This window comes from Lactuca virosa, chromosome 2, assembly GCF_052849685.1.
Source record: "Lactuca virosa cultivar CGN04683 chromosome 2, Lactuca_virosa_CGN04683_v6, whole genome shotgun sequence".
Classification (NCBI taxonomy): domain Eukaryota; kingdom Viridiplantae; phylum Streptophyta; class Magnoliopsida; order Asterales; family Asteraceae; genus Lactuca; species Lactuca virosa.
The window spans coordinates 90,960,145-90,972,085 of record NC_136427.1 but is presented as its reverse complement, the minus strand read 5'-3'; the positions used below and the strand labels follow the sequence as shown (position 1 = coordinate 90,972,085).

The 11,941-nt window shown below is 33.3% G+C and overlaps 1 protein-coding gene across 1 annotated transcript; it reads right to left on the bottom strand.

The window, feature by feature from the left end:
• Positions 1-2,653: 2,653 nt before the first annotated feature.
• LOC145159279 (uncharacterized) lies at positions 2,654-6,459 on the bottom strand. Its single transcript, XM_079078218.1, has 8 exons — positions 6,269-6,459; positions 5,660-5,900; positions 5,214-5,361; positions 4,848-5,039; positions 4,434-4,562; positions 4,158-4,327; positions 3,001-3,131; positions 2,654-2,896 (listed from the first exon to the last, which is right to left on the bottom strand). Exons 2-8 carry the CDS (start codon positions 5,871-5,873, stop codon positions 2,807-2,809), a joined length of 1,074 nt encoding a protein of 357 aa, XP_078934344.1. The 5' UTR covers positions 5,874-5,900; positions 6,269-6,459; the 3' UTR covers positions 2,654-2,806.
• Between the last annotated feature and the right edge of the window lie 5,482 nt (positions 6,460-11,941).

The window sequence follows — 11,941 nt, the reverse complement described above, 5'->3', positions numbered from 1 at the left end:
GCTCATCAAGTGTTGAAGCTAGAAAGGCACTTTGGAGGCCCTTAAGCACTAAACAAAGGGGTGTACGGCCACATGGAGTGTGTGCGGCCGCACACTCCTTGATGAACATGGTTTGGACGTTTTCTAAGGCTCATATCTAGTAAGTAACAAGCTTAGAGAATGGTACTTGCAATATAGAAGCCTTTAGGAGTGTTTTGAGGGTGTTTGAGGGGTGTACGACCACACCTGTGTGTGCGGCCGCACATACCATATGTTCTTGAGTTCTGGACATTTTCTAAGACTAAATCAAGTGTTCTAAACAAGATTCAAGCAAAGGGGAAGAGTACTTACGATCCGGAGGCTCGAGAAGGCTCAAAATCGCCAAGAACAAGTGTGTGTTCTTGGTGAAATGGTTGAAGATTTGAAGATCTAGCCAAAACATGATTTCCAATGGATGAAATCAAAGAGTGTTACTAGATTAAGGAGATTAACAACAAATCAAAGGAAGAACACTTACATTTTTGAAGATTTAGGCTGAAAATCGGATGATAGTTGAGAGAGAATTCGAGTTCTAGGCTTAGGAGTGTGAAAAGGGATGAATGAGGGCTAAACCCCTCCTTTGTACACGTGAGTGTGCTGCCAGGAGAGGGGTGTGCGGCCGCACACCCAAGTGTGCGACCGTACACTCCTCCTGTTGGAGTGTATGGTCCGATTTTGATGCCAGAAGTGTACGCGATCAAATCCTATATTCGAGGCTTGAATGTACTGAGCTTTGAACCTTTAAACGGACTCTAAACGAGGCTAAATGATAGCAGAAATGAGTCTGACACTCAGTTGAGTGACGGGCTGAGCTTTACAAGGAAAAAATTTTAAAAATTTTCGGGTTGTCACATAAGAGGAAGGAGGATGAAATGGTTTTGAGATCCTTTTTCTTGGCTTGCTCGAATTTATGAAGCTTAATAATATTTTTCGGCCCATTGGGCTCTTAAGGTGGTTCACGGCCCAATATGGTATAAAGGAATGGGTTTATGGCCCATTAGGGCTAATTAATTCATTTATGGCCCAATAAGGCCCATTAGGGTTAGAATGAATCATTCTAGACCCAAATGGTCTAAAATGTTATAGATTTATGAATTGGGTCCATTTAGAACCCAATTAGGGTTTCTAAGCCCAAAATAGTCTAATTGAAGATTTATTGGCCCAAAAGGCCCAATAAGAGGATCCTAGTCCATAATAAATTTGAACCGGGATTTCTAGGGTTTCCAACCCTTAGTTGAACATGAGAGATGTATTTGAATGAGCATTGAGTGATATTCATTTAGGGTACATGCTTTACAATAGTTGAATGATTACATGAGAATAGCATTTCCTAGCTAAAATGCTAGTTGTGACATCATCCCCCCATTAGAGGGGATTTCGTCCCGAAATTCTTTCGAAGGATAGTTTCATGAATAAGGGAATAGGTGAGGGTACTTCTGCTTCATCTGGTCTTTGCGTTCTCATGTGAATTCCGGTCCACGCTTGTGTTTTTTGCAAACAACAAAATTAGAGTTCTTCCGTTTTCCAAGTAATCGCTTTGTGTTTATCTTTTCTTCTATAGTTGTTGGAACGAAGAATATTCTCCATCAAATCCAGGGTGTTTACATTGAAGCTTACAACCTTAGAACGACGTAAAAACCTTTAAGGACAAGATCTTCTTTTGTGTAGTCTTTTACCAATCAAAGATCAACAACTCGATGTTGGTTTTAATTTATTGTTCTGTTATTTTAATTCTTCTGACAATGGGACAAACTTCCTTCTCCCTTTCTTATAATCAGACATGATCGTAAATGATCGACCTGATTTTCGGACGCAACTTGGTAACTATAATAATAATAATAACAATAATAACAGGATTTATTATCCGCAGCTAATCAACATGTCATTTTCAATATTATTTGCCCGATTGATTGTTTGTCTATTTGTTCTACAACAACGGTTACCCTTATGAATCCAAATACAGAATTAAGGATTACATTGATTTCATTTTCTTTCCGGTCAACTGATATTCCTGCATCTTTATCATCAAAGTCTTCGTCCGTTTATTGGATTGTTTCTTGTATCACTGCTACATTGATTTTTTTTTTTATTATTTTTTTCCGAAAGAGAGCTACATTGATTTTTTATGCCTTGTTGCCTTTTAATTTCAAATTCTTTATCGGATAATCTTCACTATTCTCCCAATCCTTTTCTGTTCAGCTTCTGAATTAATATTGATCCTCGACTCAACTTTTCACCCACCAAATGATCATGAATTCTTTTAAAAATTGGAATTATTTTTCTAGTAATGTACCTGTGTGTAACGTTTTGCGTCTTTCCTCCACTATTGTTGCTAATGTCATGGCTTGATGAATATAATTGGTGCGAACTTCAACCCCTATTTCTAGCCTTAACCCGTTTATGAATTGACATATAAATCATAAGACCTCATCATGAATCCCATTTACATAGAGCAGCAAGTGACAAATAACTGTAAAACAAAATTTCCCTCCTATTTCTCGACAGTTTGACTAACAATTTTGACTTACTTGATTGACTTGTTGACCCATACGTAAAAGGGTATTAGAGATGTAACACATATTACGAACATAGTTTTTCAGTAACTAAAACTATGTAAACATAAGACAATACAAAATCTCACAACAATCATTTAATAGCAATAGTAAAAATGGTTCTTTTTTTTTTTGTTTCTCTACACTTTATCTGTTATATTCCCTTGAAACTATACAACTTTATAATCATTAGACATCAACTTTCTGGCTGCAATTCCACTAGCTATGGCTTAAACTTAATCATAGTCTCCATCTGATTGGTCCAGCTGTGCTTGTTCTATTAAATAGTTCCACGCAAGCAATGCTGCTCCAACAGCGGGCTCCACCTTAAGGAATCATAACACAAATGATTTTAATATTTAAAAAAAAACAAAAACCACACATACAATGAAAGTAGGATGCTATTTCTTGAGTTTATTATTATAGTTACCTTTGGTCGAATTGGGTGGGTCCCGGGGAAGTCATTGGCAATGCAACTGATTACTTCTTTTCCTATGTCCCACCTTCTATTTGCTTCAAGAATACCACCAACCATTACAAGTGGAAAAGTATCCTTTCCATCTGAAAAACAATTAATTTAAATCAATATTATTTCGTGCTTGTTATTTTTATAATATAATAAGTTTGGTTCCTTCAAAAACTTTTAAAAATGTATTTTTGTCATCTGAATAAACCAACACAAAATATTGGCAAGTAAGATTACGTGTGTAATTTATATATTTGAGCTATATATACACAAAATAATTAAAAAAAAAAAGCATAGACATGACCTATTTATTAAAACAATTTATTAACTACAGGGACCAAAACTGTAATTAATGAAAATTAAGAACTACGGGGAGCAAAACTGTAATTAAAATACATCGACTAAAACTGTAATTGGGTCATTTCCTTAATTAAAAACTACATGGACCAAAACTGTAATTAATGAAAATTAAAAACTACAGGGACTAAAACTGTAATTTAAATTCTGGGACCAAAACTGTAACTAAAATACAGGGACTAAAACTGTAACTCAGTCATTTCCTTAATTAAAAACTACATGGATCAAAACTGTAATTAATGAAAATTAAAAACCACTGTAATTAAAATACAGGGACTAAAACTGTAATTCAGTCATTTCCTTAATTAAAAACTACATGGACCAAAACTGTAATTAATACAAATTGAAAACTACAGGGACCAAAAATGTAATTAATGCATCAAAACTACAGGGAGCCAAAGTGTATTTCAGTGATTTCCTAAATTAAAAACTATAGGGACAAAAAATGTAATTATTGCATTTCCTGATATTTAAGACGGATGTATAATTTGAACTTATTGGGTCATTACAACTTTAATAAACCTTTTCTAAAGAACAAAATGGTTTAGCATATTGTTTTATTTAGTTGATTTTTCATTAATAATATACTTTGCAAATGGTTTAGCATCGTTTTATTAACCCAAGATACTGACTACTGGAGTCAAGAAAGTCAAAACACTTTTCTACCAAATGTTTATAAATTATAATGACTAAGTATGTATATTAAAAAGTAGGTTGATATTTTTTTGATTTTTGATTTTTGTGTTTTTGATTTTGAAATGAACCTTTTCCACACAACCCAAGTCTATGAACAACAGCTTTAACACTAGAAGCCAACTCTTGAACAGCATGAAGCAATATGTCATTTGCAACTTCATCCCCTGCTTCTGCACACGATACAACAACCGGGACTAGAGTTGCAATCCGGGCCCACGATGGATCAGCATAAGTCCACCTGCCATTCAAATTCAAATTCAAATTCAAATATGGTGAGTTGAATCTAAATATAATATTAAAAAAAAAAAAAGATATAGAAAGTGAAAAGTTGAAGAAAGAAATACCCAATGAGTTCATCTGGAGAAGAAAGTTGGAGCTCATGCAACATGCTACATGTAAGCAGTGTTTGTGGGCCACGCCCATCATAAGCCCTTATTACAGCTGTCAAAGCCTTTGCAGCTATACCATATCCACTACACATATACAAGAAACAGCAATGTACTTTTATTTATTTGTATAATATAATATAAATATATAATATCCTACTTTCATCATTTTTCTATTACACCTTTGTATTTGGATGACATTACTTTGATAAATCTAAAATCTACCCAATTATAGCAATAAAAATCGCTTTGTATTTGGATGACATTGCTATAATTAGGTAAAATTTTCAAAGTAAGATGCTATAATAAACAAATAAATAAAAATAAATTGTTATTTCTTGCATTCAAGTAGTAAAAATTTGTATGTGATACCTTCCCCAATCACCTAAGATGGGTCCCGCACCAGAGGCCCGAGCTTCTCTCCCATCTTCAGTATATCCATAAGCAATGGTTCCAGTTCCAGCAATTAGAACACACCCATGAAGTTTTCCCATTGTTCCACTAGCCAAAGCTGCCACAGCATCATTCTCAACAAAAAATTCAACATCACTCGGGAATATATCTCTGAATTTTTTAAAAACACATACAACAAACAAGGGTCAAAATGGAACAAAAAAAGCTAAATAGATCCGAATAAAACACATCATCTCAAAAATGTTCTTGCATTTTATAGAATGTAGAGCAAATAAACAAGGGAAACTATTAACAATTTCTTAACAATATATAAAAAAAACTAACCTAAGCCAATCTAAAATTCTTTGCTGATCTGTTGGATGATTAACTCCAGAAACAGCTAAGCAAACAGCTCGAACAGAAGATCTAGTAGATCCTGATTTTAAAAGAGCTTCTGCCATAACTTGTTCTAGTGTCTCTCTTGCAGCAGTTTCTGTAAATCATATGAAATAACCATTAATGTCACTATACCTAAATCATAACATTACACTTTTGACTTTTGTATGAAGATTCTATATCAACTAAATTTGTAGCCTTGTAGGTAGCATTGATTTGATTCAGAAACAATCTTCATGAACTGAAGTACTCAATTTTTAACCCTAGGCTATGCATTTGGATAATTGTAACAAAATTTTGCTATTTCATAAAGGAAGAACAGTCGTTTAATACACATCCATGATCCATATAGATGATAAGAAAAAGTCGCGATAGATGAAGAGAAGAATGGGTACCTCCAACACTATTGTGATTAGAACAACCGGCAACAGCTCGAGCATAAACCGGAGGAGCTTCAAGAGGATTATGATTCGGAGTGAAAGGAGTAATCGGCATGCATATACACACCGTGTCGGTAGTCCCGCCGTCCAATCCGAGTATCAATTTCTGACGACCGCCGGTAAGTTCATGCTCGAAATCCCAAGGTCCTCGAATTCTGTTCCTTTTCATCGCTTCTATCACCTGAAATGAATTCTCCTTTTCGAGTTTCGACAAACTATTATCGCTGTGAAAACCTCACGAATCGATCAAACACTTTTAATAAGCAACAAATCAGATACAGTAACTTGACAAAATGTCTGAGGGGAGTAATATTAAACTACTAATTACAGAATTCTATGAGTATTATAATACGATTCGGACGGCAAAAGGTCCAAAAGCTAACTGGTTAGCAGCTTCAAACAAACCTAATTTTATATGTGATATCAAAGATCAGAGACTGCAATATATTGTAAACGTCATAAAATAATGCAATATAAAACTAGTTAAGTAACGTTGAATGTCTATTTCATAGCCAATTGGCAACGATCTTCGATGTTTAACATATAATACAACAGCAAGAGTACCTAAATAGTCATATAATTTGTAAGATGTTGACCATATGTAGCTGTAGTTACTTGCATGTGTGTTTATAATATGCAAAACTAAGGAGAGAGAGAGAGAGATTAAAGACGACGATGAAGAAATTTGCAGAGCTCTTCTTCAGTCTACTCGCGTCAGCCATAGTTTTTCTCTTGCACCACAATGCTCCCCTGAACAAAATAAAACAAAGAGAAGATGACAAATAAATAATTAATTTTTCAAAAACCAAATATAAATATTTAGTTATAAAAACTCAACTTATTTTAATGTGATTCTAAAAATATATATATATATATATATATATATATATATATATATATATATATATATATATATTATCTTATTATACAAACCTTACTATTTTTAAAAATAGATTTAAGACGTCCAAACCTTTAAGCTGAATGTACAAACATTTATCAACAAATTACAAAATACAATGCATTAAGTATAAATGTAAAATTAATATTGAAACATTCAAACCTACATCCTTATCTTACCCAATATAGATGATTTAAATTTTAAAAAAATCATACGTTTTGACTAGAATGAGTTAACATAACTTTTGAAATATATATATATATATATATATATATATATATATATATATATATATATATATATATATATATATATATATATATATATATATATATATATATATATATAAGCATTTAGCCCAAAATGCCGAATTTTAAGAGGTACATCCCTTAAAGCAGCATTTACAGCAACTTTATGCATTACATAATAAGTAATCCGGTCAAACTGATAAGGTCAATGCTAAGCGGGTCTCAAGCTGAACAAACTCTTCCAAAATGTAAATCAATCAAAATGAAATGGGGTTTTTCCTCACATTCAGCTGATGGAATCGGTCAACAAGAGGTACACTCTATATTGCAACTCCTCTCTCATTTCAGTCAACACGATGTTGCCTTCAACTACTCACCATCGCCATCTCTCTCAAACATGCTCCCCCTTCTTTCCTCTCTCAAATCCAGAAAACCTAGATGCCCTCTTCAACCTCCGTCCTCCAGAAAACCCAGATGCCCCTCCTTATCTCAGACTCCTCATTTTCTCCCACCGGCCCAGTTAAGGTTCCGCATCTGCCCTCCTCCGCCTACCATCAACAAAAATCAAATTTGAACCACACTAGAATTTGAATTGGAATCGGTCAAAGAACCGGTATTCCTTCGATGCCGCGCAATTGAATCGGTCAAAGGCCAATTGAAGCGATAGATGTGCCCGTAAGAACTCTACGAATGATGTTTTTTATAGGGTTTATAATCGATGCTTCTTTTATATCCACTCACCGCCCTCTCCTGCTTCCCTCACTGGTGACTTCATTTCATCCGTAATAAGAACCAGGCAAGCTTTAACATAATCGCAATTGTTTGAGGTTGCGAATTACGATTTCTCCTCTCACCTACTCTCCTGATCTATTTTGATTTCTAAAAAATCGAATATGTGTTTAATATGACAGATATATGTGTGTTCCCTGTAAACCCCTACCCCTTTCTGTTCACTCGACCTATGTAATCAGACCCACACAACCATAAACCACCAGCATCAAACATCCCACTGGAGACCTCTTTCTGATCTGAGAAAAAAATGAAGGAACTGGTGGAACACGAAGATGGTACCTACAAAGGTCCGACTCTTTGAAATTAATTTAATGCATATAAATCATTTAATAATTTTCGAAGCTTCATCTTTGTTCATATTAATTTTTTTTTTGTATTTTCGACCTGGTCTAATAATACACCAATATGTTAGCAGTGAGTAGGTTATTGTTGTTTCAAGTAAAGAAATATGAAATAGGGTGTTACTGATGGTCCTAGGTCAACTTTACAGAGGAAAAACATGAAGTCCGTAAAAGGGGGTTAGTTGATTTACCTTTTTCTTCTCTTTGTTTCTGTTTACATGTTGTCTTTTTTCGTTCACATAAGTTGTATAGGTGTGTATTTATGTCTTTTTCCTTGAAAAACTCCTTGGTACTCACCATATCACTTACCGAAAAATTTATGTCAACAAGGACAAGAACAATGATCATCAAGGTAGTATACTATTTCATGACAGGTTTGTTCCCCCACCTCTAATTATTGGATTATTTCTAAATTGCATTTTGTGGAATTGCAGTAGGTGGTAGGTACTCCTCACCATTGCAAAGATCCAAGGACGCCAATATGCAGGGAAAAATCAAGGGCAAGTCAGAGTATGGGCCAAGGGAAAAATCATCAACGAGGGCTTTGCATATCCCGAACAAAGTAACATTCACCCTATTTGATTTTTATTTAAAAGAAACATTGAAAATCAGGTGAATTATGCAAAGAGTAAATTACAAAATGGTCCATATGCTTTATGATTTTTAACATTGAATTCAAGGTTTCATATAAATTTTGGTCCGTCAAACCTTAATTAAGGACCAAAATTGAAAAAAATGGACTAAATCATTGTTAATTCAGAACACAGAGGGACCATTTTTATACTATTATGTAAATAGGGTGTATTTTATTCTGTTTTCATTTTGATCTGCTGAGGGTTAGTTATATCAGTATTAAAAGTTGATAATGTAAGTTTTCAAGTTAAAAATTCTACATATATTAACTTTATTTTTTGTCATTTGGGATAAATGAAATAATTAGCATCTGACATTTATTTCTCTGTTAATAACTGAGATTGATATTTGTATTAATATTTTCAAACTTATTGAATAATACAAATATTATGTTTGACTTTGAGTGTGCAACTCAATAATAGCTCCATAAAATCCTATATGGCATAGCAAACACAATGGAAAGAACCAAAGCTAGGTAAAGAACACGCCTATTTTTCTCATTTTTGCTTTTTTGTCTTCAAAAGCGATTTGCTTCTACTAAAAGTTCTTAAATCTTCTTTTAACTTGGTGAATGGGTGGATTCAACTAAAGTTTCTTTTTATCTTAATGTGTTTAATGGTGATGAGTGTGGAGTTGGCTGCTTTAGAAGTTGGCTGCAGTTAACATCTTTTAGTTTGCAGGAAATATCTATGTTTTATCGGCTAATTTTGTGGAAGATTGACATGCATCAAGTTATTGTTGTCTTGGAAAACTGGGTTTAATTTCAGAATTAACTTGGTCAGAAAGAAGTACTATCTCTATCTCTTACATATAGGTGTGTGGGAGAAGGCTGAAGTGCAGCTGGGCTGTTATACACCGCAACTCTAAAAAATTCCGATTTTACCCTTAGGTTTGGAGCAACTTCAAGTGGTGCACGCTTTTCTTTTCACCGGCTGGCATTTTGGGACTATAGTTAGAGTTAGATCATGCTTTGTTTCTTAAACTTCAAAGATGTAGTGCATGAGTTTTATATGTTTTTTTTAGCTTTTTCTACACTATATGTTTCTCCTTATTTTCATTTTCTTAAGAAAAAAAAATTGTATTACAAGTCTTTAGCTTATTTTTGTTGTATATTGTCTTTTTCTGTTCTTGTAAACATTGATAATGGAGGTTTTTTTGTTTTTTTAATTGTTGATTAGTTTTTCGGTCTTTAAGTTGGTAACCTGGATACTATGGTACTCTTTTTTGCATATCTGTTTGTTGTATGTAACTACAGTTTTATTAGCTATCATGTTATTATCCATGTTTTGAAAACCAGATTGGACCGACAGGTTCAACCACGGACCGGTACCGGATCCGGTTATTAGAGGCCAAAACACCATTCATCATGTTAACCAGCAAAAACCATTCAAATCAGTTCGGTCGAACCAGTAAAAATCTGGAATTAAAAAAAAATCATTTGTATATAATTAAAAGTAATAATAATGTAATTATGACATCGTCCGGTTTTTCTTGTTTTGGAGACTCGACCGGTTGAACCAGTTGAACCATCAAACCGCTAAGACGGCTTGTTCGGTCTCCGGTTCGGTTTTCAAAACCATGGGTAATACCAAGTGTTGGTTTCAAAAAAATGAGAAACGTATATGCCAGTTTTACCTCCACGGTATTGATGTTGGTACTTAATGTTGTAATTGAAATTTAAAATAAAGACTTTTCAAAAGTGTTCTTGTTAAATAACATTTTAAAGTTTATCTTATGTTGAAAAAACATTCTAAGTGTTTCCATTACAAGCGTTTTTTCAATAGTTTGTATAGTAACTATATTTTACAAACATTTTTGTTTGATGTAAAAGGCGAAACTAAAAAGGCAAAAACAAATTTAAGTTTTTTTTTAATAATTAAATTATGTAGGAAAGTAACTGAAGTATAATTCTTATATAATTTAATTTACATGTTTTATAATAAATAAAATATTAAATTACAAAAATATCCTTATAGTTTAATAAAAATTACAATTTAAGTCCAAACTTCTAAAAACCTAGACATCACGTCATGTTTGTGGATAAAAGGTTGAAAACATAGTGTTTTTTTTGTGAAAATTTCACTATTTTTAATAAAAAATGATGTGTTTGCTATGTGATATCTAGAATATGACATGTGTACGAAAATAAACAATTCGACGCAACAACTTACACATCAATCGATGCTCGACGCTTATTGATAATTGATAGCTGTAGATAGAATGTGAGTTATTTGGAACCGATGTGTTGTGAGTTATGTAGAAGATGTTTTCGAAATGCAACTTTTTAGAATACGACATGTTTCCAAAATAAACTCTTAGTTCTATAATGTAGCACTTTCACTTTTTAACTTAATCTTTCAACTTTCCCATTTGACCCGTGAACTAAAAAGATATGGAATACATTGTGTCTTATTTTTAAATATTGAGGTTTGCTCCAGGAAAACATCTGTGAAATATGTGTTTAAGTATATTTACAAGGGCTGACAAACAAGTTATCAATATTGATCCAGATGAACAATATGTTGCCATTAATGAGATAAAACGGTTTCAGGATGCACGATATGTCTCGCCTCCCGAGGCAATATGGAGGATTTTTAGTGTCCCGTTTTCTTAGATCCACCCTTTTTTGATGGCTTTGCATGTGCATCTCCCAAAATGATGATATGATAACTAACATTGTTGATAGGGAGAAAGATAAGAGATCAATGTTGATTGTTTTTTTATTTGAAAAATAAAGAAAATATCAGTGCGAGACAATATAGATACAAAGATTTTCCAAAAGAATTACGTGGTATCCAAGCTCATGTCATTAGAATCTTCGAAAACAAGGATTAATGTGAGGTCGTTTGGTTTCTTCTAATCTCATTGAAGGGGAGCGATACTACATTCGCCTACTTTTATCGCATATTAGTTGTCCTACATGTTTTGAAAATATCCACAATGTCAACAACGTAAAACACCCGGTTATTTATTCAAAAGAACTAATCACCTTTAGAAACTAATTTCTGAAAAACTATTCGCACCCGTCGCTTGGCGCGGGTAAACGGCTAGTTATATATATATATATATATATATATATATATATATATATATATATATATATATATATATATATATATATATATATGTAGAGAGAGAGAGAGAGAGGATGATTCAATTGAGAAAAAAAAGGTTGAGAATGGGGGAATCATTCTCAGCCACTCATTTATTTTTGCCGCAAAAGCCTCCGTCGTACCGCGTAAATGGGAAATGAATAGACATGTGTTTTCCAACAAAACATGTTTCCTTAAACTATGCTAAGCATTACCTTAATATATACAAAAAC